We start from the raw sequence: 24573 nt of genomic DNA, 5'->3' as shown, positions 1-24573 counted from the left end.
ATTGCAACGACTGGATTCGCTCCAAACACTTCTCCAGAAGTCTTCTGCCTGATCCAGATTGAGGTTACTTTCCCTACCTGAGTTGATGAGATTTTTGTAGAATCCTCGTTGGTTCTGGAAGAACAAGGTGTTGTCTGTCCTTCGCTGAAAGCTTTTCTGATACCTACGGATGCGATTGGAGCATACCGCAAGTTTCTGCTTCAGCACCTCGAGGATTTCTTCGATTGGCATATCATTGGACAGATGGTAGTTTCCAATGATGTTCGCAACGCATCTGTGCACTCTTGGTGATGGATTTCCAAGGAGTGCTTGCGTCACACGACCAATCTCCTTTCTCAACTTTTCGACTCTTTTGTTGAGTCGAAACACCCAGAACGGTAAAGTCCTTCTGCGCATACCTCTGTTATTCGCTCTAAGATGTTGGTTATGGAGACGAATAACCGTGGCAGCTGCAACGTAGATCAGGCTGTGAACCTCTGTAGCAGTAATCTCGCTAGCCAAACGATCAGCCAAAATTCTGTCAACGGCAGCAATGATGTTAGCAGTTGCCGAAGTAAACTTCAGTTTTGGGATCCTTGGCCTAGCGTCTGGGAGAATCTCAGCATACTCTGTGAATGCGACCTGGAATGCGGTCAAAGCCTCATTATAAATTGGGTCGACATCCCCAGTTACTAAGCTTCTCCTGACTACTGGATTCATGGAGTGCCTTACAGGTGGAGTACTTGTGTTACTCCTTTGACTAGTCCGGTAATTTGATGACTCCAGCCCGAGCTCAAGTGAAACCTCTTGGAAGATTTGTTGCCTAGTTGGTAAGGCAACTCGGTTGTTATTCACGATCACTCGGTACTGGTTGACGACGTTCTGTTCCGGAACATGACTTAGCTCCGGAAATCGGGTTATGAACGCGTCATGTAGTCGATGTCTGTACCCTGATGGATTCCGTTCCAAATCCGTGACACGGTAATAGGCGCGGACGATAAATTCGTTGAGTTGGTTCGTCCAAACCATACGACGCCTAGGTCTCCCGTCCCTGGTGGTTGACGGCATAACCGCCAAAACATCCAAGGGCGAAGAGCCGCTCTGATGTTGTTGAACGACCCTTAACCGTGTTGGGTACTGTCTTCGTGTCCCTGGGGTCCCATTTAAAGAATTTAAACCAAAGTCCCCAATTTTATTCCCACGAGTAATGGGGAACCAGTCAGCCCTGCAACAGAGCCCCAATGTTGCAATGCCCCATGGTTACCTCCAAAGGTAGGGAAGGTATTTGGAGGGGAGCCGCTGAAATACAGTGTAACGTCACTGCAATTCATCCGATAGGCGCGTCGATCCCTTCACCCCGGATTACGGATTTGTTAAGGAGGTTTACTCCCCCTGAACGGGAAGAATCGGTAAGGGAGGACGAACACAAAGGGAAACGTTCTGCTTGTCCGCGGCTACTTATTTACAAGATTAACTTGCGATATTCGTAGCTGACCCGGTGGGTCATGTCATTATCCGCAACCCATGACACGCGCCTGGTCGCATGCAGCTCTGCGTTTGCAACTCAGGTGAGGATAAACCTGGTACGCCAGGTATGGTTTATATATATATATATATATATGCGCATTTAAATTAATCTAATGCATCTTCACACATTTCCATTTTGTGCGCCTGATTGTGAACGGGGTGAAATACTTTCTTACAGATTACGGCCAGAATATTTGGCTTTACTCCCTTCTCTGAGGTCTCGCAGCAAAGACAAGACAGGAAAATTCCCAAATGTGTATTTGGAGTTGGTCCCGAGGCTCCGAAAAACTGCGTCGTCCTTCGCGCCTCTATAATTGAATGAAAATCAACGGTGGTGGGGACCTCCGCAGCAAGTGGCAAAGCTTGAGCAACTACGTTTTTTTTTCAGACGCCTGCTGAATGTCGGCTGATAAAGCTAAGGTGCCGAAATCGGTGAGGAGAGACTTCGTAGGGCCTTTATTTCAAAGCGAAAGTGAGTGGCTTTTGGCCAGTGAACACTGCGAGCAGCCTGTTTTAAAGAGAATACCGGAAGTATTTAATCGTGATGTACGCGAGCGTAAGTGCTGCAGTTTCGTTAAGTTGGTTTAACTGCTTGGAATGGAAGCTCAATAGCTGCCAGCACCCACGGCTCTGCTTGAAGCATTGGCAATTACGGCCAAAGGTGCAATTTACAGAGAGAGAGAGTGCAGTTTGCTATAGTGGTAGAAGTCGGCGTCTAAGATAGGAGTGCTGATATTCGCGATAATAAAGCAATAAAAAAAACCCTCGTCGAAGTCCTAGTTTCTTGTCTACCTACCAGCGACTATATGTGCCGATCGGCGAGGAATTTGCTGTCGCAGTTTTTGACGATTGTCGTGTTAATTTATAGTTCTGGGATTCGAAAAAAAACCGAGGCTTCAGTGCGTGTATCAGCTAGGTAATTGCACAGGCATAAGGAGTCTTATATTGTCAGGCGACGTGCTGCATTTCGGGTACTTGTGGGCAGAGCTCCGCCTAGTCTAGTTTTTTTTTTTTAAGAGAAAGTGTAGCTCGTACATTTTGTGGTCTTCTCTTCGAACCTATGAGGGTACCAATATGCTCCAGTACTTACGATTGCCCATTTCATGGTTTGACGTGTCACAAGACGCCTCACCAACCATGAGTCACATGTGAATCTGTCCAGAGAGCCGGAATTCGCACATGTCAGGGTGGTACCCATGCTTGTGTCCCCACTTTGTTTGGGGTTAGAATGTCAACTTTACCTTTATCGTTATCGATTCTCAAAAATCAGTTCAAACTTTTTTCAGGACTACTTAGGCAGGTCAAACTACTTTGTCTATAGAAGTGTCCACCTTTAATGTCTGATCAACCGACTTAAAGTGTGCAAAACCGCTAGTAAAATTGTCTATTCTTTAAAATAGAATATCCGGCATTCTGTTATTATCCTATCACATAGTATGCTTTTTTTTAAAACCCCATCTAATTGCCTGTATCCATCAGCAGATACTAGATTCAAAATTCTATTTAGAATTTGATCCCTTCCGCACACGTGGCTTGCATAACTGCTGGATTATACTGTCAATTTCGAAAAGCTCTTTCATCCTGCGTCAACTACTCTATGCCCTTTTACTTTCTTTCAGGGAGCCTGGAAATCCTTCAAATCTATCACAAGCATTCTCCGCTTTTGCAAGTTATCTACTAAACGTAACTCTACATACTCAAATTTATGATTACATTAACACATTTCCATTCAATTAGGACGAATTCTGCAAGAAACTCATTCGAGCAAAAACCAGCAGATTCGGTTTGAATGCATAAATATGTTAATCTGTTTAAGTGAATTGAAGAGGAATGAACTTGATTTATCTCTGATTTTCCAGAGATGAAAATTACTTACATGGAAATTTGAATACCAAGTATGTATGAGCATGTGCTACATTGAGGACGCTCTCAAACTAGGTGCTCCTTTCATTATGTGCTTTGGGTAATGAGAAGGTTCCTTTAGAATTCCATATTGGTGAGTGCTATTTACAAAGTTGCGGATTAAACATGCAAATGGGATGAAGTGTAAAATCCTTGACTATGCAACTAAAACCAAAGATACAGAGATGTGAAGGTGTTTGTTCGTGTGGGGAGCTTTCCGCAGAATAATTATTGAATTTTCGTTCAAGTGGGAGATTTACCCTTATCGAAAGTTAAGGCATAATATGTGATATATGTGTGTGTAACATCGGTTTGAATCACCTAGAATAAATAGTCATCGCTCCATCTTAGGCAGGGTCTGCCTCGTCTTCTTTTTCTACTATAGATATTGCCTTTATAGACTTTCCGGGTGTTATGATTCTCATCCATACGGATTAAGTGACTTGCCCACAGTAACCTATTCAGCCGCATTTTATCCACAACCGGACGGTCATGGTATCGCTCATAGATTTCGTCGTTATGTAGGCTGCGGAATCGTCCATCCTCATGTAGGGGGCCAAAAATTCTTCGGAGGATTCTTCTCTCGAACGCGGCCAAGAGTTCGCAATTTTTCTTGTTAAGAACCCAAGTCTCCGAAGAATGCATGAGGACTGGCAAGATCATTGTCTTGTACAGTAGGGGCTTTCACCCTATGGTGAGACGTTCCGAGCGGAACAGTTTTCGTAAGCTGAAATAGGCTCGGTTGGCTGACAACAACCGTCCGCGGATTTCATCATTGTAGCTGTTATCGGTTGTGATTTTCGACCCTAGATAGGAGAAATTGTCAACGGTCTCAAAGTTGAATTCTCCTATCCTTATTCTTCCGCGTGTTTGATCAGTGCGGTTTGATGTTGTTGGTTGATTCGTCTTCGGTGCTGACGTTGCCACCATATATTTTGTCTTGCCTTCATTGATGTGCAGCCCAAGATCTCGCGCCGCCTGCTCGATCTGGATGAAGGCAGTGTGTACGTCTCTTCCCATGATGTTGATATCGTCAGCATAGGCCAGTAGTTGGGTGGACTTGAAGAGGATCGTACCTCTTGCATTTACCTCAGCATCACGAATCACTTTCTCCAGGGCCAGGTTAAAGAGGACTCATGATAGGGCATCCCCTTGTCGTAGACCGTTGTCGATGTCGAATGGTCTTGAGAGTGATTCTGCTGCTTTTATCTGGCGTCGCACATTGGTCAGTGTCAGCCTAGTCAGTCTTATTAATTTCGTCGGAATACCGAATTCTCTCATGGCCGTGTACAGTTTTACCCTGGCTATGCTATCATAGGCGGCTTTAAAGTTGATGAACAGATGGTGCAACTGTTGTCCATATTCCAACAGTTTTTCATCGCTTGCCGCAGAGAGAAAATCTGATCTGTTGCTGATTTGCCTGGAGTGAAGCCTCTTTGGTATGGGCCAATGACGTTCTAGGCGTATGGGGCTATCCGGCCTAGCAAGATAGTGGAGAATATCTTACAGATGGTACTCAGCAACGTGATACCTCTATAATTGCTGCACTGTGTGATATCTCCCTTTTTATGTATGAGACAGATAATGCCTCGTTGCCAATCGTCAGGCATTGATTCGCTGTCCCATACCTTGAGAACAAGTTGATGAACCACTTGGTGTCACTGGTCGCCTCCATATTTAACAAATTCGGCTGTAATTCCATCGGCCCCTGGCGACTTATGATTTTTTAGCCGATGAATTGCACGGACTGTTTCTCCTAAACTTGATGGTGGCAATATTTGTCCGTCGTCTTCAGTTGGCGGGACTTCCAACTCGCCGATGTTGTGGTTGTTCAGTAGCTCATCAAAGTACTCAACCCATCGCTCCAATATGCCCATTCTGTCGGAAATCAGATTTCCCTCTTTGTCTCGGCAGGATGAGCATCGAGGTGTATAAGGTTTCATCCTGCTGACTTGTTGGTAAAACTTCCACGCCTGGTGCAGTTGCTCCCTGTACTTTTCTAGTTCACAGACTTGTTGGTTCTCCCAGGCTTCCTTTTTCCGTCTGTGAAGTCGCTTCTCCGCTCGACGGAGTTCGTGATAAGTCTCTGCGCGTGCCCGCGTTCTTTGAGAATGCAACATTACTCGGTATGCGGCATTCTTCCGTTCGGTTGCTAGCTTGCATTCATCGTCAAACCAGCCGTTCCGACTCCTTTTGCGGCTGGGGCTAAGTATGCTTGTGGCCGTATCTATGATAACGTTCTTCAGGTGATTGTGAAGATCATTTGTTGATGCTTCATCTCCAGGTCCTCTGTTGACTGCGGTTATTGCGGCATCCATTTCCCTCTTATAGGTTTCGCGGAGGGTTGTGTTGTGGATGGCTTCAGTGTTCACTCTCATCTGATTGTCAGAGGGGATTCTAGGTGGTATTGTTATTCGAGCTCGGAGCACCATGCCAACGAGATAGTGATCCGAGTCTATATTGGCCCCCCTATAAGTTCATTCATTAAGGCTGAGAGGTGGCGGCGTTCAATCAACACGTGGTCAATTTGGTTGAAAGTGGCCCCGTCTGGAGAGGCCCACGTATGTTTGTGAACCGCTTTCCGCGTAAACCAGCTACTTCCAACAACCATTTCGTGTGACCCTTCAAATTGAATAATCCGCAGTCCTTTATCCTTTGTTTTTTTCGTGTAAGCTATGGTAGCCAACGTATCGCCTGAATACGGGCTCCTTCCCAACTTGGCTGTTAAAATCCCCAAGTATGATTTTGATATCATATCTGGGACAGGTTTCGAGGGTTCGCTCTACTGCCTCGTAGGAGGTATCCTTCTCCGACTCTGCAGTCTCCTCTGTAGGGGCGTGAACGTTTATGAGGCTTATATTTCTAAACTTGCCTCGCAAGCGCAGAGTGCACAGCCGTTACATGGACCAAGGAAAGACAGATGTAGAAGGATATATCAATATGCAATCAACTTTTCCTATTACTATCAAAAAATCCTCGGTGTTATCTGCGATAGCATGGCAATATTATCCGAGACTTGGAAATCAATGTCCTAAGATTAAAGGTGGAATCTCAGGACGATATTCCTAACATACGTGCTAATGCTCACCTCTATCATGAGCAGGTCCCAAACTTGACTACGAAACTGATGCAAAGGAACAATCACCCGCCAAATCACCAAACGAGGAAACCCTGCCCTGGCCAACCGAAGTTACTCTTGCCTTCGTTTAGGATGGTCTTTCATCCGCAATTGGTACCTGTCCTGAGTCGATCAAAACATCCAAGATACTTGCCCAGTATGCAATTTCGATAATTGGAAAATCTTCACCTTCTCTTAGGAACATGTGCAAGTTCGGGCTGGGAATAAGATTTGCGACAAAGAATGAGCTACTTGTCTCTTGGTCATATTTTAGGAAAGAGTAAGGACTGGTTGACGAAATAGTCGAAGCAATAGTTGGAGGATTGTCCGTCTAATACTGTGAAAGACTTTAAAGTAAATCCCAGATCCCAATCCCATATCCCAAAGGTCGGAGGATATAGGCCGCTAGTATGTGAACTCTCGGAATTTGAGGCATTTCCATTTGAACTGATCCTTTTTCCTTGGTATGGTAGTTTTCCTGGAGCCACAGGACACAGTTGTGAGCACTTATTCATCGAACTAAAACATGTAATTAAATTCAAAACATGGTGTACCAGTGCCTATACCTGAAACAACTTGAAAAAAAATTTACAAAGCAAGCAAATTATATCCCCACATGGATTCTAGAGATTGTCGAAAGCTTTTTGGAGAAAAAAGGCGGTCGTCAATGTGTCGTGAGATCCAGTGATAGTACCCCTGACGTTCCAGAAAAGACGAAAACAGCGAAGGCGTAGCGACTGAAACATGAGGACTAAAAGAATCTTCGCAGAATCCGTACAAAAAGCCCCTACATTCTTTGCAGGATCGCAGAGAATGCGGAGGTAGGAATCATTAATGAGCCAAACATACAAAAGGCGCACTTGAGTGTCAGTAATTGATAAAGGACAAACAATCGCGTGTGGAAGTCAGCATCGCAAGTCTGAGAAGCACGATTTATATCAAAGGTGAGAGCAACTGCGTTCTGTTGTTTTGGTGAATGAGGAATTCATCAATTAAAAACTCTCGGCAAAGGTGGGTAGCCTCTCGCCACAGAAGGACTCTACCACTTAAGTGATTCCGGACGATGAAAGTATCACCAGGATGAGGAACTCTATAAACAGTGCCTTAAATCTATAAGCTAAACAGACTGTCAAGTGGTCCTGGTTTGATTTCTTCAAGGAACCTAGACCTGCGTACTTTCTGAGGATTTCAGGCGGGATTTGGATGAAGTCATACGGTAAGCCGCTGGAACTTTTAATGGAAACGCAAATCCTCTCCAGTTAAAGCAGTATAGAGCTCCATTCTGAACATTTACTCTGTTATTTCAGAACAGCCGACCCATATCACATATATTGCCGATCATATCACATTATCAATTAAGTAGTCGTCTCATAACCAAAGGGATCACTATCTGGCTGAATTATAGTTCACAATCATGGACGCGGTATTCAAGGACCGCTTGAAGAGGTATCACTGGAGCCCTTACCAGCGAGAAGGAGTGATTCAGAATCTAGTCTAGAGAATATGCAGCTCCAGCCATTTAAGAATATCGAATCGGTAATGACGGAGAATAAAATAAGCTGGGCTATAAAAATCACACCGCGTATCAAGCTTCGCCTCAGGCGGCATAATGACAGCCATGCTCCAGAAACAGTAAGAAAGGATTGTACTGAGGCTTGTAGAAATTTGTTAGAGTTGTATCCCGTTCGGACGGCTTTTAAAATGAAAACGGGCACGTGCGGTCGGTCATAAGTTAGCGAACTATTTCTTGAAGATCCCAGAGATTGTGGTGGGTATCCATTTATGATCGAGGTCGCTCTTCTCCAAATCTCAGATCATTTACCTCAAAAGTATATTTCCGGAGTAATTGGTATGGTTGAAATTACCAAAGTCATCAAGGAGGCTCAAGTCGGACTGATATTGGAGCGGTATTTTTCCCTAAGAACCAAATTAATCGAAAGAGAATTGAAGGGTAGCCACTTGATCCGAGCTGTAAGTAGAGGAAACCCAAGGGTGGCACCGCCTCTCCGGTGCTCTGGTTGATAGGAGTGAATGAAAATGTCCACTGAAGACGGTGGTGCATGCTGACGACTGGGTTATATTAGTATCAAGGATGTTTCCCTTTGTTAAGAGTGATATTATTGCGCGGGCGTTAGAAAAGGTGGGGTGGAAGTCATACTATTTATCACCAAGGCAAGGGTACCCGAATTCCATCTTCCGGGGCTAAACGGGGAAAGATTGTCACTTTTTATCTGAGTGTGATCTTGGAAACTAGATACTAGTTATGGGAGAAAAATATGGAACTGAGGGCTGAGAAAGCCTCAATGGTTTTCTATCCCTGCAAAAAGGCTTTTGTAATAAAATAAGATCCTTGGTTGATGATGGTTTGGATATATATAGTTCTTGCCATTCTCAAGTGCGGTTCCATTGTATTGTGGCGTGCATCGAGCAAAAAAATACAATAGTACCAAGCTTAATGGGATCGAAAAAGCCGCGTTGGCCCCTGCTGCTGGAGCTCTACAATCATGCCCGGTCGATGTCCATATTCAACTCTACACCTCCTTCCCTTAAACGGCCATTCTAAATACGCTCTACGATATAGTGCTGCTAGACTCCGTGAATTCAGGTGTTGGGCAGTATAGTCCTACTTCCATAGAAACATTCTAAATGATGCATCTCGAGAATTCTGGGCATTAGAAAAGGGTTAAGCCACACCCAAACTGAACTTGAAGAATAATTTTACTGTGGGATTACCAAGCAGAGTAAACTGGAAAACCAGGGATGTGTTCTGAGGTTATGGAACAATATTCTTTACTGACCAATAAAATATGGTCAGCGGAGTTCGATCGAGACTATTTTCATATACGCTCAGTGCAACCCAGTAGTACAGTCCTCCCGGGTTCGCCAGTGTCTTCCAAGCGGAGGTACTGACGATACTGGTGGCCAGTTGATGGCTGGGGCACGATCTGAGCCTCAGGCGTAGCAAAGCTATTCTCATTGACAGCCAAGCGGCCATTAATGCTTTGTACTCAGTGTCGGCAGCCTCTAAGCTACTGAGGCAATGTAGAGACGTGCTGAACAATCTAAGTGACACGTTCAAAGCCACTCTCCCGTGGGTTCCTGTTATAGGAACATTAAGGCGAATGGAGTTAGGTGCACTCGGGACCTTATAGAGGCCTCTAGTTGCATGGCGTGGGAGCTGCTATATTTCGTTAATGGTACGAGCAGCTTCTGAAATCTGATAGAATTTGTTCGGCGGTCAATGAAAAGTATAAGTCTCAGGGTGAAACGTGCATTGGACCACACGGTGGAGCATAAAACCTGGAAAGCGCAGAAGGACAAAGGAGCCATGAAAGGAACCTCGGACTCGGTGAGTTTTACAACGATGGCACTGGCAACGAAAATGAACAAACGATTTGCGCGTTTTCTCACGGAATGTGTGCTTTCTGTTTAGAAATGGCGCTGCCGAGCAGATAACTAGTACCCTGGCTCAATATGATGTAAACAGCATTGCAAGAGATGCGCTGGACAGGGGCCGGCTTCCTAGAAAATAGCCCCTATATCATATATTACAGTCGGCATCCAGCACGCTATGTTCTGAGAGTAGCAGAAACCAATTATGAAGTTCGTTGTGCAGAGAAGCGAGTTCACAGGCTGAAAATGGAAGCTTAGGAGAACCGGGCATTTCTGACCGGATGAGCACATTGGACCCATGGTTTGAGTATTTTGATTGATTGCTCAATAACCAGAATATCGACGACTTGGAGGTCCTGCCCACTGAAGACGAAGTACAAACGCGGCCATCCCTCGCTAAACATGGAAGAAACACTCCGTGCACTTTAACGGGTTAAGAACCATGAGTCGTCAGGATTCGATGGAGTTATAAACTGGTTAAATAATGTGGCGATCAACTACACCAGGCGGTTTATCAAATTATCCTGAAGGTGTAGGACATGAATGACTAGCGATGAGGCATTGTCTGTCCTATACGTAAAAAGCGCAGGGTTCTAAGCAAGACAAATTGTGAACTCTTGGGCGCATTCGAGACAAGAGTTCTTGTAATTTTTGGCCCCCTAGATAGAATGGACAATTCCGCAGCGTACATAACAACGAAATTTATGATTGATGCAACAACCGTCTGGTTGTAGATAAGATCAGGCTCAATAAGTTGCGGTGGGCAGGTCGCTCAATCCAAATGGGTAAGGATGATCTAACCCGGGAAGTCCATAAGGGTAATATCTAAGGCCGAAAAAGAAAACGTGCTAGACCCTACCTGAAATTAAGCAGCGAAGACTTAGGGCAGGACTCCAGGCACCTTTTAGGGACATCGAATTGGTGGACTTCGATAAACTAGGATGCATGAAGTTCCTTATAAGGTAGGCCTAGACGACATTTGGATAATTAGGCTTATGGAGGTGGCTGCTGGTACCAATTTATCTACCTGCCTAGAGACAAGCAAGAGTTGCTTTCATTCTGATGGCTGGGAAGCGAACCTACTATTCTGTGAAGGACTTCCGATTTGTAAGCTACGTCGCGTTTCTAATTGAAACCTTTTGGGCGTGTTTTATTTACTTTTAAGGATGGCCACTAAGTATGTCATGGCTTGATTACGCCCAGAAAAATAACCCTTGAGCACAATGTGGTACGGATGACTGAGCAGACAATTCGCTACAAAGGGTATATACTTGCCAACTTTTCACACAAAAACGAGCTTTTAATAGTGAAAATTGTGGAACTATCCAAAGGTTTGAAAAAATATCACTCAGGAGATCTAGAGTTTAGAGGTTTACTGAATGAGCCAAGGGAAGAATTTATCAAAGCGAAGCTATTCTTCTTATATTCTACTTAATGGTCATTCATCAAATCCTGTAGAACCATGAGCAAATTAGGGTTAAAGCTGCCATTTTATGTAGCGCCAATTGAAGGTATGCAAGCAGTTTCCTTTCAACTTTAAAGCAGCGGCTCTTAGTTCGAAGTGGATGCTATTTACTGTGCCTATCATAAAGGAGAATGAGGGAGGGGAGTAGAGTGTGACATCTCATCTGAAACTTGAGCTGCTCTTGGAGCTGTATTGCATTGCTAGGAAGCTTGATTGTTGAAGTTGTATAAGTGGCTCTGAACGGAAATTCTAAACCGGGAAAATGTTGTCTCCTTTCCTTGTTAACATTCATTTCAGCTAAAAGCTTTTGATTTTTCTTCACGGCAGGTACTCCGGATACGGACCTTTCTTTTGATAGATGAGGACTTCTCCCACCTCTTACCTTGATGTACATAAGTATGTGCACATGGCTCCTGATATCTGGTAGTCATTTCAAAGCCGTAAATTAACCTGTCTGTATCCTTCATGTTCAAAAACACGTGCCATTTTTATTATCAAACTTTCTCATTGGAACAGTGAAAAAACCGCTGTACAACAAACAAAAACATAAAGAATTTTATATCACATCTCGCACACAATAACCCTTTCAAGGCAACTTGCATTTACTGCTTCGTCAAATACACGACAGTTTCCTCTCTATTCTTGCCTTTCCACTGTCTCGTGAGAAATAAGCAAAGAAGAAAAACTGAAAATACAAACAAAGTTGTTGATCAAAGTGTCCGACAAACCCCAGGACTCAAGAAAAATCAAGGAGCAAAGCTAAATGAAAACACATTGAATCCACACCCATACACTGTAAAGAACACCAAAAAAACCCTTTGTTGGCTCAATGTCTCTGAACGTCTTGGATGTCGTTCCAGCGTAACAATGATAAGAACGGCGATGATTACTGGGGAAGCAGGCTGGGAACGGTGGCTGGGAAAGAAACAGATTTCAATTGTTCATGGAAAGGATATCGGAAAAGGGTATCGGCTGTGAGAAAAAAGGAAAAGTCCGTCGCCTTGCTCTATTGGATTTCAGGATGGGATTTTATTATTTTCTTTGTTTCGGAACATGAGATAGTTTTAAAGCTTAACATAGTACGGATACTTTATAAATTTCACATTTCGGAAGTTGAGAAAGGGAATCTTACTATGCCTGCAAATCTCATCCCAGTAATATTTCGGCACCCAACTGAATCCCCAAAATCCTAAAGATCACTCAAGCTTAACCTCATTGTTTTACTCAATCGATTCCTCTCCCTCGACCCTGTCTTTCAGGCGCACCGGAGCGGAAAAATATCCTTCTCAAAAAAGGCCTGATACTGATAAAACTCAAAGATACAGCCTTGAAATTCTAATGATTGCTTTTTGTACTTTATATCATCGTCGACAGATGACGTTATCTGCTCGTGACGTCACGCTTTACGACCGAAAACGATGAAAAGTTAGCAGTGGAACTTATCCTTCCGCTTTGAGTACTCGGAAAATCTTGAGAACTTGAGCACGGATGAAATATCTAATCCTTTTGTAATGTTGCTTGATGACAGATTTAAGGAGAAAATGTGATGAGTCTTACACAACATCGCCTGGAATTCAAGCTCATTCCCGGGCGTCGACAGTTTGTTCTGGTACTTGAATTCTTGAATAAATTTCCCGGCGAACGAGTATCTGAATTCAAATTGGGTTTAATGCGAGTTGAGATGTGGCGGAATAAAATGTTGGAGTTAAAATCTCGTTGAAATCAATTATAAGATTTTAAGGAATTGGGATTCATTATGGGATACTGTTGCGCAGTTGAATTTCATCCTAAAGGGACTGGGAAAGGCAGGCGATATACATATATCTGTATCTCCGGGATCTAAAAAAGTTGTGCATATGGGCAAACTGTCCCTCATCCTCTGACCTCCATCACAACAATACAAAGAATTCTGGACAGTTGAAACGAAAATGTCACCCGAAACGAGCAAAGGATTTACGGGTCATCAAAAAAGTTGAAAACGTTCGTAGTAGCACATGTGAATCTTCCCGTAAACAGGATATAAAAAATCTTATTCAATATATTTCCTTTTCGTTTGCAGACGGATTGATATATCCGGCTGACACTGAAATGGGTTCAGTTTCATGTAAACAGTGTATCAAATTTTTGGCTGAGTCCTTCAGATACGACAGAAAAACAACTTTCAATCGATATCAAGGCGACAAACTTTGCAGCCGTTTGCAAAATGGATTAGGGACGTAAAGGATTATTTTCGAAGAGATATATCTCATTTTCTTAGAATATATAATGTACTTGAAGAGTATACACTGTGGATTAGGAAAATGTCGGATTTTAAGAAAAACTGCTTGTTATCTAGATTGGAATCCTACTTTCCGGAAGTACTGAGTTATAATAGGTCCGAAAAGATGATGACACCCCCTCCCCCTTTTTTTGATGATATCCTATTTTTATCGTCAGTTTGGTGTTGGACTTCTCAAGTCCAATGATAGATACGAAGGTTTAGATACAAGCACTTTATGGACGTCCTGCCGATTAGCATAGTCGTGGAAGGCACTACTCAACTTTAGTGGACAATTCCCGCGGTCGTTACCTAGTTGTGCTTTTCTATAAAAAATGCTTACTTTCTCCCTCAAATAAAAATAAGAAAAGTTTCTGGCGATAGTCATGGAGGGGTGGCATACCACCTTCTCAGTGCGTTTATCTGAGGGTATCAACACATCAGAGCCTTGTATCCTTATGACATCAAGCTGTATGCTGACCACTACTTTCGAAGTCTGTTGCAAATAGTAGACATGTTTAGTTGTGATCGTCAGGTGGAATTTGGAGTAGACGAACATCAGATTCAAGCCATCCGTAAAGGGGGGGGGAGGGGTCGCATGCCAGACATAGCATTGGTGACGTCCACATCCAAGCTATGACCGAGACAGACTTCTACAAGTACGTAGGAATTCTGCAAGGAATCCAGGCTTGAGCTGCCCGAGTTCATGCGCCGTGTGAAATTGGTGGTGAATTCGCATCTCTCGAAGAAGATTCAGATAAGTGCATTAAATGTTTTCGTCATTCCTTCACTGGTTTATGTATTCGAAATATTATCATAGACGAAAACTCATCTGTGAAAATGTCCAGTGGCGGATACGAACTACTATCTCCAAATTACGAATGCATCATGCAAACTTCGCGGTGGAGGGGATGAACCTGCCTCGTGACGCGGAGGTAGGGGCGTGGTTGACGTGGTGGCGCAACATCACCGCCAAGTCGACCCGCTGCGTACTTATTTTTACAGCAAAGAGCAGGCGAATCCCTTGCATGCACCTGTTTGTAAGGCAGACTGTGGGCTGACACCATTTAATTTGAAGAATGGATCTCTCAATCCCCTGAGTGGGGTGAAGTCAGACCAAGAGCGGATTGATGAATGGAAGTTGAAGGTAATGCACGGTAAACATGTCAATTATTGAAAGAAGGACGAAGACGCCTACAGTTTCGTACCAGGGCAGAGACAGCACATCAGACGTTGCCTCATCTCTGCACTGGGAGAAGCGTGACCGAAGCCGCTTGCAGGTATTACACGCTCCCTTTTATAATTCGCAAAATACGACAAGGATGCGAATTATATTCAACGTAAATCTGTCCGCAGTTCGGACCAACCCTTGGCCGGAGCTAGACAATTTTTGTTTGAGGACTGGGGAGTCATAAGTCCGCGTCCACTTGATGGCGGACCGGACCAAATGGAGAGAAAATTGTTCCTACTCTTTATGGTCCACGGACTCCCCTTTTTGAGTTTAACCCCCAAAGTTCAATAATTGAAAGTGAAACGAAAATGGTCTAGATCCGGCCAAGCAAACGGATTTACGTTGAATATTCTGCGAATTATACAACGGAGCTTATAACATCTGCGAGTCGCTTCAGTCATGCTGCTTCATCCCGTCTTCATCCCTCTTTCAGTTTTTGAACTTTGGGTTTTAAACCCAAAAAGAGGAGTACGTGGACCATAAAGAGTGGGGTCAAGTTGTTCTCCACTTGGACCGGTTCGGCAACAAGTGAATGCGGACTTAGGACTCCCCAAACTTCAAACAAAGACAAGTTAAGGGTTTTACTCAATTTCTCCAAAAATATGGTAATATATTATTATTAACTTAATTTGAAACCGATATCAATATGGAGAGTATTTTGAGGCCTGAGCACCGTATAAAGGCAGCTTCACGAATTTTTTCAGATCTTTCGGTTGGTTAGTTTCTAAGAATGGGTCCGTTAAAGAAATCATCACTTTCCACCCCTCCCACTCCCTCCTTTTTTAACAAATCTCAAAACTAAGACCGACTTCGAAAAGTAATAATCAATCAATAATCAAATAACATGACTACATTCGGTGACAAAAATTTTGCACCCCCCTTTTACATGTATGGGGACCCCCCCCCCCTAAATTCAGCCTAGAAGGATATCACTCACTGCATGTCTAAGGGTCCACAGTTTCCACCTTCCCACCAAATTTCGTGGCAATCGGTATAGCCGTTTCTGAGAAAAGTGCTTGTGACAGACAGAGAGAGGAAAAACCGGAAGCGGTCCCCATCGCCAAGCGCCATAAAAGAAATTTTGCGTTATTCAAGTTGGGAATCATATCACCACTTCTAAGCCTGCGATCAAATATTTGGAAGTGATGATAGATGGGAAGATTAGTTATAAGCCACACGTGCAGTATGTCTATAACAAAGCACAGCGATTGTGGCTCTGGCAAGAATGATGCCGAACGTGGGAGGGCCACGGGATGCTTCCAGGTTGCTTATAGCTAGGGTAGTGAGTTCGATTCAGCTCTATGCAGCTCCAGTTTGGGGAAAGGCATTGCAGGTTACATTTAACGCTAACAAACTGAGTTCAGTCTACAGAAGAACAGCCCTAAGGGTGTGTTCGGCATTCAGGACTGTTTCAGATGATGCAGCATTCATCATTTCTGGAATGAAGCCCATTAACATCTTGGCAGATGAGATGACGAATATATACAATGCGAGGCCTGTCTCTCGTTTATCGCAGACGCAGAACACCGAAAGGGAGAGATCGCTAAATAGATGACAAGAGCGTTGGGAACGCTGGGGGAAGGTTCGGTGGACACACAGACTCATCCCTGCTATGAAGGAGTGGTTGGAGAGACGGTACGGTGAGATTAAATATAATCTTACTCAGTTTCTCACGGAGGATGGAGGATATCGCCAGTATCTGTTCTGGTTTAAACTAGATATCTCACCCGATTGTCCAAACTGCGATGGGGTCCCAGAGGACCCAGAGCATGTATTCTTCCACTGTTCAAGGTGTGTGGAGAAAAGGAAGAACCTAGAGGAGACTCTAGGAGAGGTGCTCGTACCAGAGAATCTGTTTTGCAAACAAAACCTTAAAAAACAGTCATTTTTCGATTTACATATGTCGAGCAGATGGCTGTATGATGGGGAGCTCTTTGCTGAGATGCAGCTGGATTTATGCGTGCCATTCAGAATGGAGTGGTCGCCAGCCGGATTTGTTAAAAGCTCATAATAGCAACACCGAATAGAAATACGGAGAGAAGACGGTAAACTATGAACCACTGGCTTGGGAAATCAAAGAAATTTGACATACCGAGAAAGTGGCTGTAGCTTCCATAATATTGTCAGCAACAGGTATTATACCTAAGTCCTTCACGGCTACCCTTGATGTCCTTGGACTTTCACACAGTCTGGTTCAAATTATGCAAAAGCACACCATTCTGCATACGTGCTCTATGTTGTGGGGACTACTAACCCACCACTGGCCACCGTCACCAGCGCCCCTTTTTCTTTTAAGTAGGTGCGATCGTCAAAGCCTAAATGCTTGCTACTTAGTGCTGCTATAAGGTAAAATCCGGCATCCGCCAAGAATGTGATAACGCGGAAAAGGGTAATATCACTCAAATTTTGGTTCAAAATTTCTCTAGAGAGGCCTAACCGAAGCATTGAACTTTTTATTGGAAGTTGATAGCCGAATGGCTCTTCGGCGACGCAACATGTAAATTTTTGAGTTAGTGTTTTTATGGAAATAGAAAATCGAGTATATTGACACAAAGTAAAGATAAATTGGGTGATGAGTATGCAAACTCTGCACCATTAAAATGAGAGTTCAACTCTGAGCTTATTGATGGAGAAACTGACGCTGGATTCATATTCGAACAGAAGCCAATCCAATTGAGATCCATTATTTAAGAAGCGAGCGCGGTACTTCTGTCAGCACTAGTGGCTTTAGGCTTCAACCAATGCCTCTAGGCAGCTTCCCTGGGACAACCAGCCTCCAGTTAAATAGCAATCTTTCGGTTGAACTAGAGTCAAGGGGAAAGAATCGTGCATTGATAATGCATTACTTCCTGTATATGCTGCTCGGGTTGATATCAACACCGTGAAAAGCACCAAGTGTTGCTACGTTATCCCGACAAGAGTACACAGGCTGGTGCTTCACCACCGACAAAACCAACTGTCAAGTGCAATCAGCACTTGGCTGGAGGTAGGTACATTCGTTGCTGCTTATGAGCAAGGGCAAAAGAGACCCTGAACTGCTAGTCTGCATGCCGACCACTCTATAGACTTGTCGTTCTGCCACAGACCCCCCCCCCCCCCCCCCCCCCTGAGGAGTTGAAGGGTCAGAAGAAGATGGCGATCCTAGGACCAGATTACTGGAACGCATTCAACAATAATCTGTTGACACTTGGCATGCCACAGCAGTTAAACCAGCCGCGGATAAGAATGCTGCAGGAGTTTCAATTTGTGCCAAATGCAGGGGAACCTAACTCCAGCGGGGGTCTTTTCCTCACCGTCATGCAGCACGTTCTACTCTGTGCCGAGGCCCGCCGAAAGATGTATGTTGGCATGGAAACCTCATCAGTTCCATACTACGAACATATTATGAGAACACTTACAAGTGCTGTTGATTTAATCGATGCAGAAGGTGTAGCGAAAAGGATCAAATTCTTCGGCCAGACTGAAATGATAAGTGTCCTGAGCACAAAAAGGTCTTAAATTTAGTGGAAGAATGAGGTGGATTTAAGTGAACAGCAGGCATTTTGAAGTCGACTAGGATTTGTTTTCGCTGATCATGCACCAATCCGAGGCAAAAAAACAATGAGGAAACGACAAAGAACCCTTGGCAACAATGCGTGGGTAACTGGTTCGACATTTTGTCAAGCTGACCTTCTGTTTTGATATTTCTGAAATTATAATCAAATCAGTTCAGCAGTAATGTATTATGCCTGGTTGAGATAGTACAGGAAAAAGCTATAATATTGTCTACAGCAAAAGTGCGATAGGAAACGCATTTAGATAAAACTTCACATTAAATCGTTCTACCCCATTCCTTATATTCTTACCACGAACCGTAACCCATGAAATAATCCTGGAATTTTCTTTTCAGCAAAAAACACCTGTCATTATTCGCTACATTAATCAAAACTGTTTGAAATTTCCTACATTTAATTAATTCCAACTCCCATTGATTCGCATCTTCAATTGGCATTCAAAAAAGCCTGGCCAACCCCAACAGATATATTGAAACCTGCTATTCTCTTTCGAATGCATCCCCATCCAATAACATTTAACCACTTTCCCGTGGTATTTGAAATAAAATGGAAAACAGAACCATTGAGAGAAACAAGCATGGATTTTTCATTGAAACAAGCTCCCCAGACCCCACAAGCATGGGGAATGAATACTGCTGTTGGGTCGGTGAATTCCTGCTCAAAATAGGATTACACAGGATTCTGTTGTTTGCCGACTTGTATGGTATTTAACATGAAATGCTTTCAAAATATTTTTATTCGCTTGGTTTGACAGACACCGTGATGAATGCCAATTTTCATTAGACCCTTCATCCCAGATGTTTCTTGCTGTTGTTGAGGGATGAGAAGGGAGATTGGAGGAGCGGTGGTGGTGTCAGGAAAAATAGCTGGTCTTTGCGTTGGACCAGGTGAGTGGCATGGTCGTAATGTAGCTGGGATTTTGTTTTCTGAGTCGATTGTTGTAATAGAAAGTATATTTAGGCCTCTTCAGTTTTTTGGAGAATCGTGTAAAGCTGGTACGGAATCAAAAATAAGTTCCTGGAGATCTGTACTGACAAAGACTATTTCATTATTTAGGTGGAACGTGACTGACATTTCCGTGTCAATCACAAAAGTTCCGTAGAAAGAAATATAAATATAAATAGAAAAGTCAGTTACATACACACTTATTTGAAATTATTACAAAAATAGACCTTTCAAGAGCAAACCTTGCCACGAGCGTACAAGATTTAAATTTAGAAAATTGGACAATCAAACATACCTGGTGTCGTTTCTTCTCCCTTTCGGGCACGGCATGCCAATTAAATTGTAAATTCCAATCAAAACCTCCAACGTTCACGCCATCGGAATTCTTCCAATGGTATTCAAGGGTTGTGTCATCAATTACATCAATAACTGGGCACACTACGGTCGTTGAATTCCGTCCAATTCGGTCGAGAAGAGGTTCCAACCATCCTGAAAGAGTTAAGGACATTATTGCGGGTTATTTTGTTGAAAAATCTGTAGGAATAAATATTTATGTATATATTTTTGTGAACACGTTAAATATCAGTGTAAATATTTCTCGCACGAATTACTACAGTAGACGATTGCATATCAGATTTCCACGGTCCACGCACCCCTCGTTTTGGGCGTAGCATACAAGTCTTAGAAAAAAAGAAAGAAAGGCTAACAAATTCGTCTCAGGTTGAGGACACTCATCAGACACTACTTCACCTCTGCCCTGGGAGCAGAGTGACTGAAAGTGCCAAAAGATGGAGATCGCGCTTTTTATATAATCGCAAAGACGACAAGGGTGCGACTTATATCCAACTTAAATCCGCCAGCACTTTGGGATATGAGGGATCCTAAGTCCACGTCTACTTGATATTAGACCGGACTTCCCAGTGAGACACCCGTAGTTGAAATTCTGGACACACGAAAGCAGAAACTTTTTGTCATATGCAGTTAGTTACGACGGTATGGCGAAAGTCATTCCAGACGTGTCTAGAATCTAGTATAAGCGAACTGAAGGGCCCAGGTCTGGATCGGGTGCGGAATTTCTGGTATAAGAAATTTACTAGCGTACACAGTCGGTGGACACATAGCATAGACCAGGTCATGAGTTGGCGCAGGAATTTCGACATTTCCTCACTGCGGGGATTACCTACCTTATCCCTAAGAAGGACACGGTGCAGGACTCCGCAGACACAAGACCGATTATTTGCTTACCAACCCTCTACAAATTCATAACGTCCATTACTAGTGGAAGGGTGAATGCGCACCTCGAGACCAACAACATTCTGTCCGAGGAGCAGAAGGGCTGCCGAGTTGGATAAAGGGGTTGCAAAGAGCAACTCATTATCAACTCGGTAGTTGTAGGACAAGCAACTAGAGGCCAAAAAACCTCTTCAGTTGCTATATCGATTATACCAAGGCTTTCGATAGCGTCCCGCATACCTGGTTAATCGATGTCCTACATCTGTATCGCATTGATCCGAAATTAATAAAGTTTTTGGAGACAGTCGTGAAAGGGTGGCATACCACCTTATCAGTCCGTACATCTGAGGGTGCTAATACCTCAGAGCCCATCCATATACGGAGGGGCATCTTCCAGGGGGATTCGTTCAGTCCCCTTTAGATTTGTATGGCAGTGAATCCCCTTTCATGGCTACTGAAAGATGCTAGAGGGCATAGTTTTGCAATAAAGTATGGCCTACGTGCTAAGTGCGAACTGACACACTTGATGTATTTAGATGATATCAAGCTGTATGTTGGTACTGACGATCATCTTAGAAGTCTGTTACGAATAAAAGACATGTTCAGCCGTTATATTCGGATGGAGTTCGGATTAGACAAGTGTCGAATCCAAGCCATCCGCAAAGGTCATCACGAGCCGAATGCCGGACAAAGCGTTGGGGACCTCCACATCAAAGCTATGACTGAGACAAACTTCTACAAGTACCTAGGAGTTCTGCAAGGAACCCACGCACGAGTTGGTTATCTGAAGGATGCTCTGCTGTCGGGATTCTTGCCACGTGTAAAGCTAGTGCTGAAATCGCATCTCTCGGGGAAGAATAAGACAAGCGCGTTGAACGTATTCGCTATCCCTCGTCCAGCGGCGGATACGGACAACTATGTCCAAATTCCGAATGCATTATCCAAAGTCTGCCGTTCCTGTTCTTTGCAGCAAAAAAACAGCCGAGTCCCTTGCATGCGGCTGTCTGTAAGGCAAACTGTGGGCTCACTCCACTTAACTTGAAGGATCGATATTTGAATCCTCTAGGTGGAGTGAAGTCGGATCAAGAACGGGTCGATGAATGGAAATCGAAGGCAATGCACGGTAAACACGTGAATTGTCTTTGGCAGCCATTTGTCGATTTGCATTTGTCGAAGACATGGCTGTGTGCTGGGGAGCTCTTTGCTGAGACGGGGAGTTCATGTGTGCCATTCAGGACGGCGTGGTAGCCGCCCAAGCTTATAAAATGGTCATCCTGAAAGGACGGGTGGAGAACAACCAGTTCAGAATGTGTGGTTTGGCTTTGGAGACGTTGGACCATCTCATTTCTCTGTACTGTTATGGCACTGATGCAATACATCACCAGGCATAATGCTGTATGTAAGGTTATCCATCAAAGCCTTGCATACAAGGATGGGGTGATCATGGGAACATGTCCGGTTTGCCGATATGAGCTGCAAGCAGTACTTGTTAGTTCTGCTTACAGCATGTATTGGGACCGGCAAGTTCTGACTGATCGCCATGCTCTACACAACAAGCCTGATGTATTGCTGCGCGTATATAATTGATGTTGCTATCCCCAAAACTGGAAAAGTGAACGGAAATACGTGGAGAAGAAGGTGAACTGTGAGAAATTGCCTCGGGAAATCAAATAAATTTTCGATTTCGAGCGGGTGGTTGTAGTTCCCATAATATTGTCAGCTGCAGGTATTGTTCCTAAATCCCTCACGGCTTCCCTTGATGTCCTGGGACTTTCGCACAGTCTTGTTCAAACCATGCAGAAGTACACCATTCTGTAACGTGCTCGATGTTGGGGGGGAGTTCTCGACGGATTCTGCCATTAACCTACCACCGGTCACCACCACCAGCGCCTCTTTGGTTTTTAAGTAGGTAGGATCATCCGAGCCTAAATGCTTGGCACTTAGTGCTAGTATTAGGTAAAATCCGGCATATGCCGAGATTGTGACAGCTCGGAATAATAATCGTTGCGCAATAATCCATATTGGATCAGGACCTTGAAGTGTATTAGAGCACTTCATTCAAGACCGTAATGGTACACCACAGTACACTGGTCAGCATTGAGAGATTATTATCCTGATTTGATCCGGTACTCATTCACAGCTGAGCCAACTGGATTCGACATCCAGGCACGATAAAAAATTCCTCTGCCCACAGCGAGTTTGAACCGCGGCATTCCGCTACGACAGCCCAACGCTCTAACCACTTGAGCCATGCAGACACATATATTACAAGGTTTTATTGGTATATTACAATCTCGAACCCAAAATGGAACTTATTCAAGGCAAAATTGGCAGTACATAGGTCATATACGCCAGTATTTGGTCAGAGGCATTTTAATGAGCGAAGGAGGATACAATGCTTCTCTTTCATTTGGTGAGATTTTAAAGGTGAGACAAATGTGGTCACCTAAACTAAGAAAAAGTGAAATTTAAGGGATGCTCCTATATCCGAGAGCTGTTAGTTACAACTGCACTTTAGATATGAAGGTCATATCTGTAACCGGCATTGAATAGTGTTTTCATTCTGGGTTAGAAGAGCCTTAATGATAAGTTTTCGTAGTATTTTTGGGTTTGTTTTTGTATTTATATAATAAGGTTAATCCATAGGGTTTAGCGGCTCCAAAGGTCGGTTCAATTTCGCACTACTATAATTAACTAAACTAAGGGAAAGGATTGAAAAATCTGTTCCCCAAGATATTTGCTACTACGGGGATTCGTGAGCTTTCTAGGATTCTAAAGCATTAAATATATCTTGGTTAATAATGATTATCAACTTTGAGTTTCATCATATACAGGCAGGGCTAAATTTACCCGGAAATGAAGGGACTAGTTGCGACTTCAGCTAGGACAAGCTTTTACTAATCAAAAGCGACGAAATGGTTTCAGGGTACGATTTTTTATGGAAAAATAGTTAAACCGTGGTTGAGAAACGTAAGTTACTGCTACGAATGTTAATATAGTAAAGAAGGGAGAATTATTGATGGAAAACTAATAAGTTAGCAGTATCTGTAAATTCCTGCAGGGAATCTAAGGTTTTATTTTCAGTTCCACTTCCATTGAGAATGTGTGTGGCTTTGTTAATCGTTGTGGATTAGTATCTATGTGTGGTGGGAAAATCTGGATAAGAAGCAATTTTGTTGAAATATTAGAGACGAACGCTGTCTTCTTTGCTCTTTATGGACCCATTTCAATGTTATATGTAAACATTGTTTTTCCATAATTTTGATACTATATACCAAAGGACTTGACCATAAGATCCCTCATCAAAAATTCAATAAACTTACCAATAGTGCATTCACAATGTGAGTCCAAATAAGTAAGGACCGGTGCCGTCGCATATCGAGCTCCTAATAATCTCGCTCTGATCAGTCCTTCACGTTTTTGTGCTCTGACAATTTTCACTTTTGGATAGTCTTTAAAGTAATCCTCTAGTTGTCCTTTTAAGTGTGCTGGAAAAGTAAAACATTATTAAATTGCTACTGTCTTCAAATTGCTTCTGGTATACTCACCCATATCTGAATAATCATCGACTAGAATAACGTTATTAATTAATTGCTCTGGAGATCGATCGAGGACCGAATGAACTGTTCTTAAAAGTACTGACCAAGCTTCATTGTGGAAGCAAATAATAACATCGGTTGGAGGTAAATCGTCCTTGTATCGTCCTGGTTCTTTACACCTGGCGGAAAGGTAAGACAAAAGGAGAATCGTTTAATTGCATTACAAATTATCTCGAATACATTGATCTGTTTTCTCAATTTCATCTTCTTCTATTTACACATAAATTTATAAAAACGGTGAATTTTCAAGAATTTCAAAAGTGCAGGTATCATAAGCAAATCTCTCTGCTCTTAATCGCTGGAAAGTTTTCGAGGCACCTAAAAACGGGACAAATTTTACCAGCTGGTCCTCCAGGTTGGGGGTTGGGTA

At 43.3% G+C, this 24573-nt stretch overlaps 1 protein-coding gene across 7 annotated transcripts in view; it reads right to left on the bottom strand.

The window, feature by feature from the left end:
• Nucleotides 1-24573, bottom strand: part of LOC119653512 (putative polypeptide N-acetylgalactosaminyltransferase 9) — a 405357-nt gene that overhangs the window by 67261 nt on the left and 313523 nt on the right. For all 7 annotated transcript variants that reach the window (XM_038058174.1, XM_038058173.1, XM_038058180.1 and 4 more), the window contains 3 exons: nt 24153-24322; nt 23928-24092; nt 19667-19860 (listed from right to left, as the gene is read on the bottom strand). In XM_038058174.1, coding sequence (XP_037914102.1) covers nt 19667-19860; nt 23928-24092; nt 24153-24322 — 529 coding nt within the window. The remainder of the gene's footprint in view (nt 1-19666; nt 19861-23927; nt 24093-24152; nt 24323-24573) is intronic.

This window comes from Hermetia illucens, chromosome 4 (genome assembly GCF_905115235.1).
Source record: "Hermetia illucens chromosome 4, iHerIll2.2.curated.20191125, whole genome shotgun sequence".
NCBI lineage: Eukaryota > Metazoa > Arthropoda > Insecta > Diptera > Stratiomyidae > Hermetia > Hermetia illucens.
The sequence above is the reverse complement of the archived record's forward strand: the minus strand, read 5'-3'. Positions and strand labels throughout refer to the sequence as shown.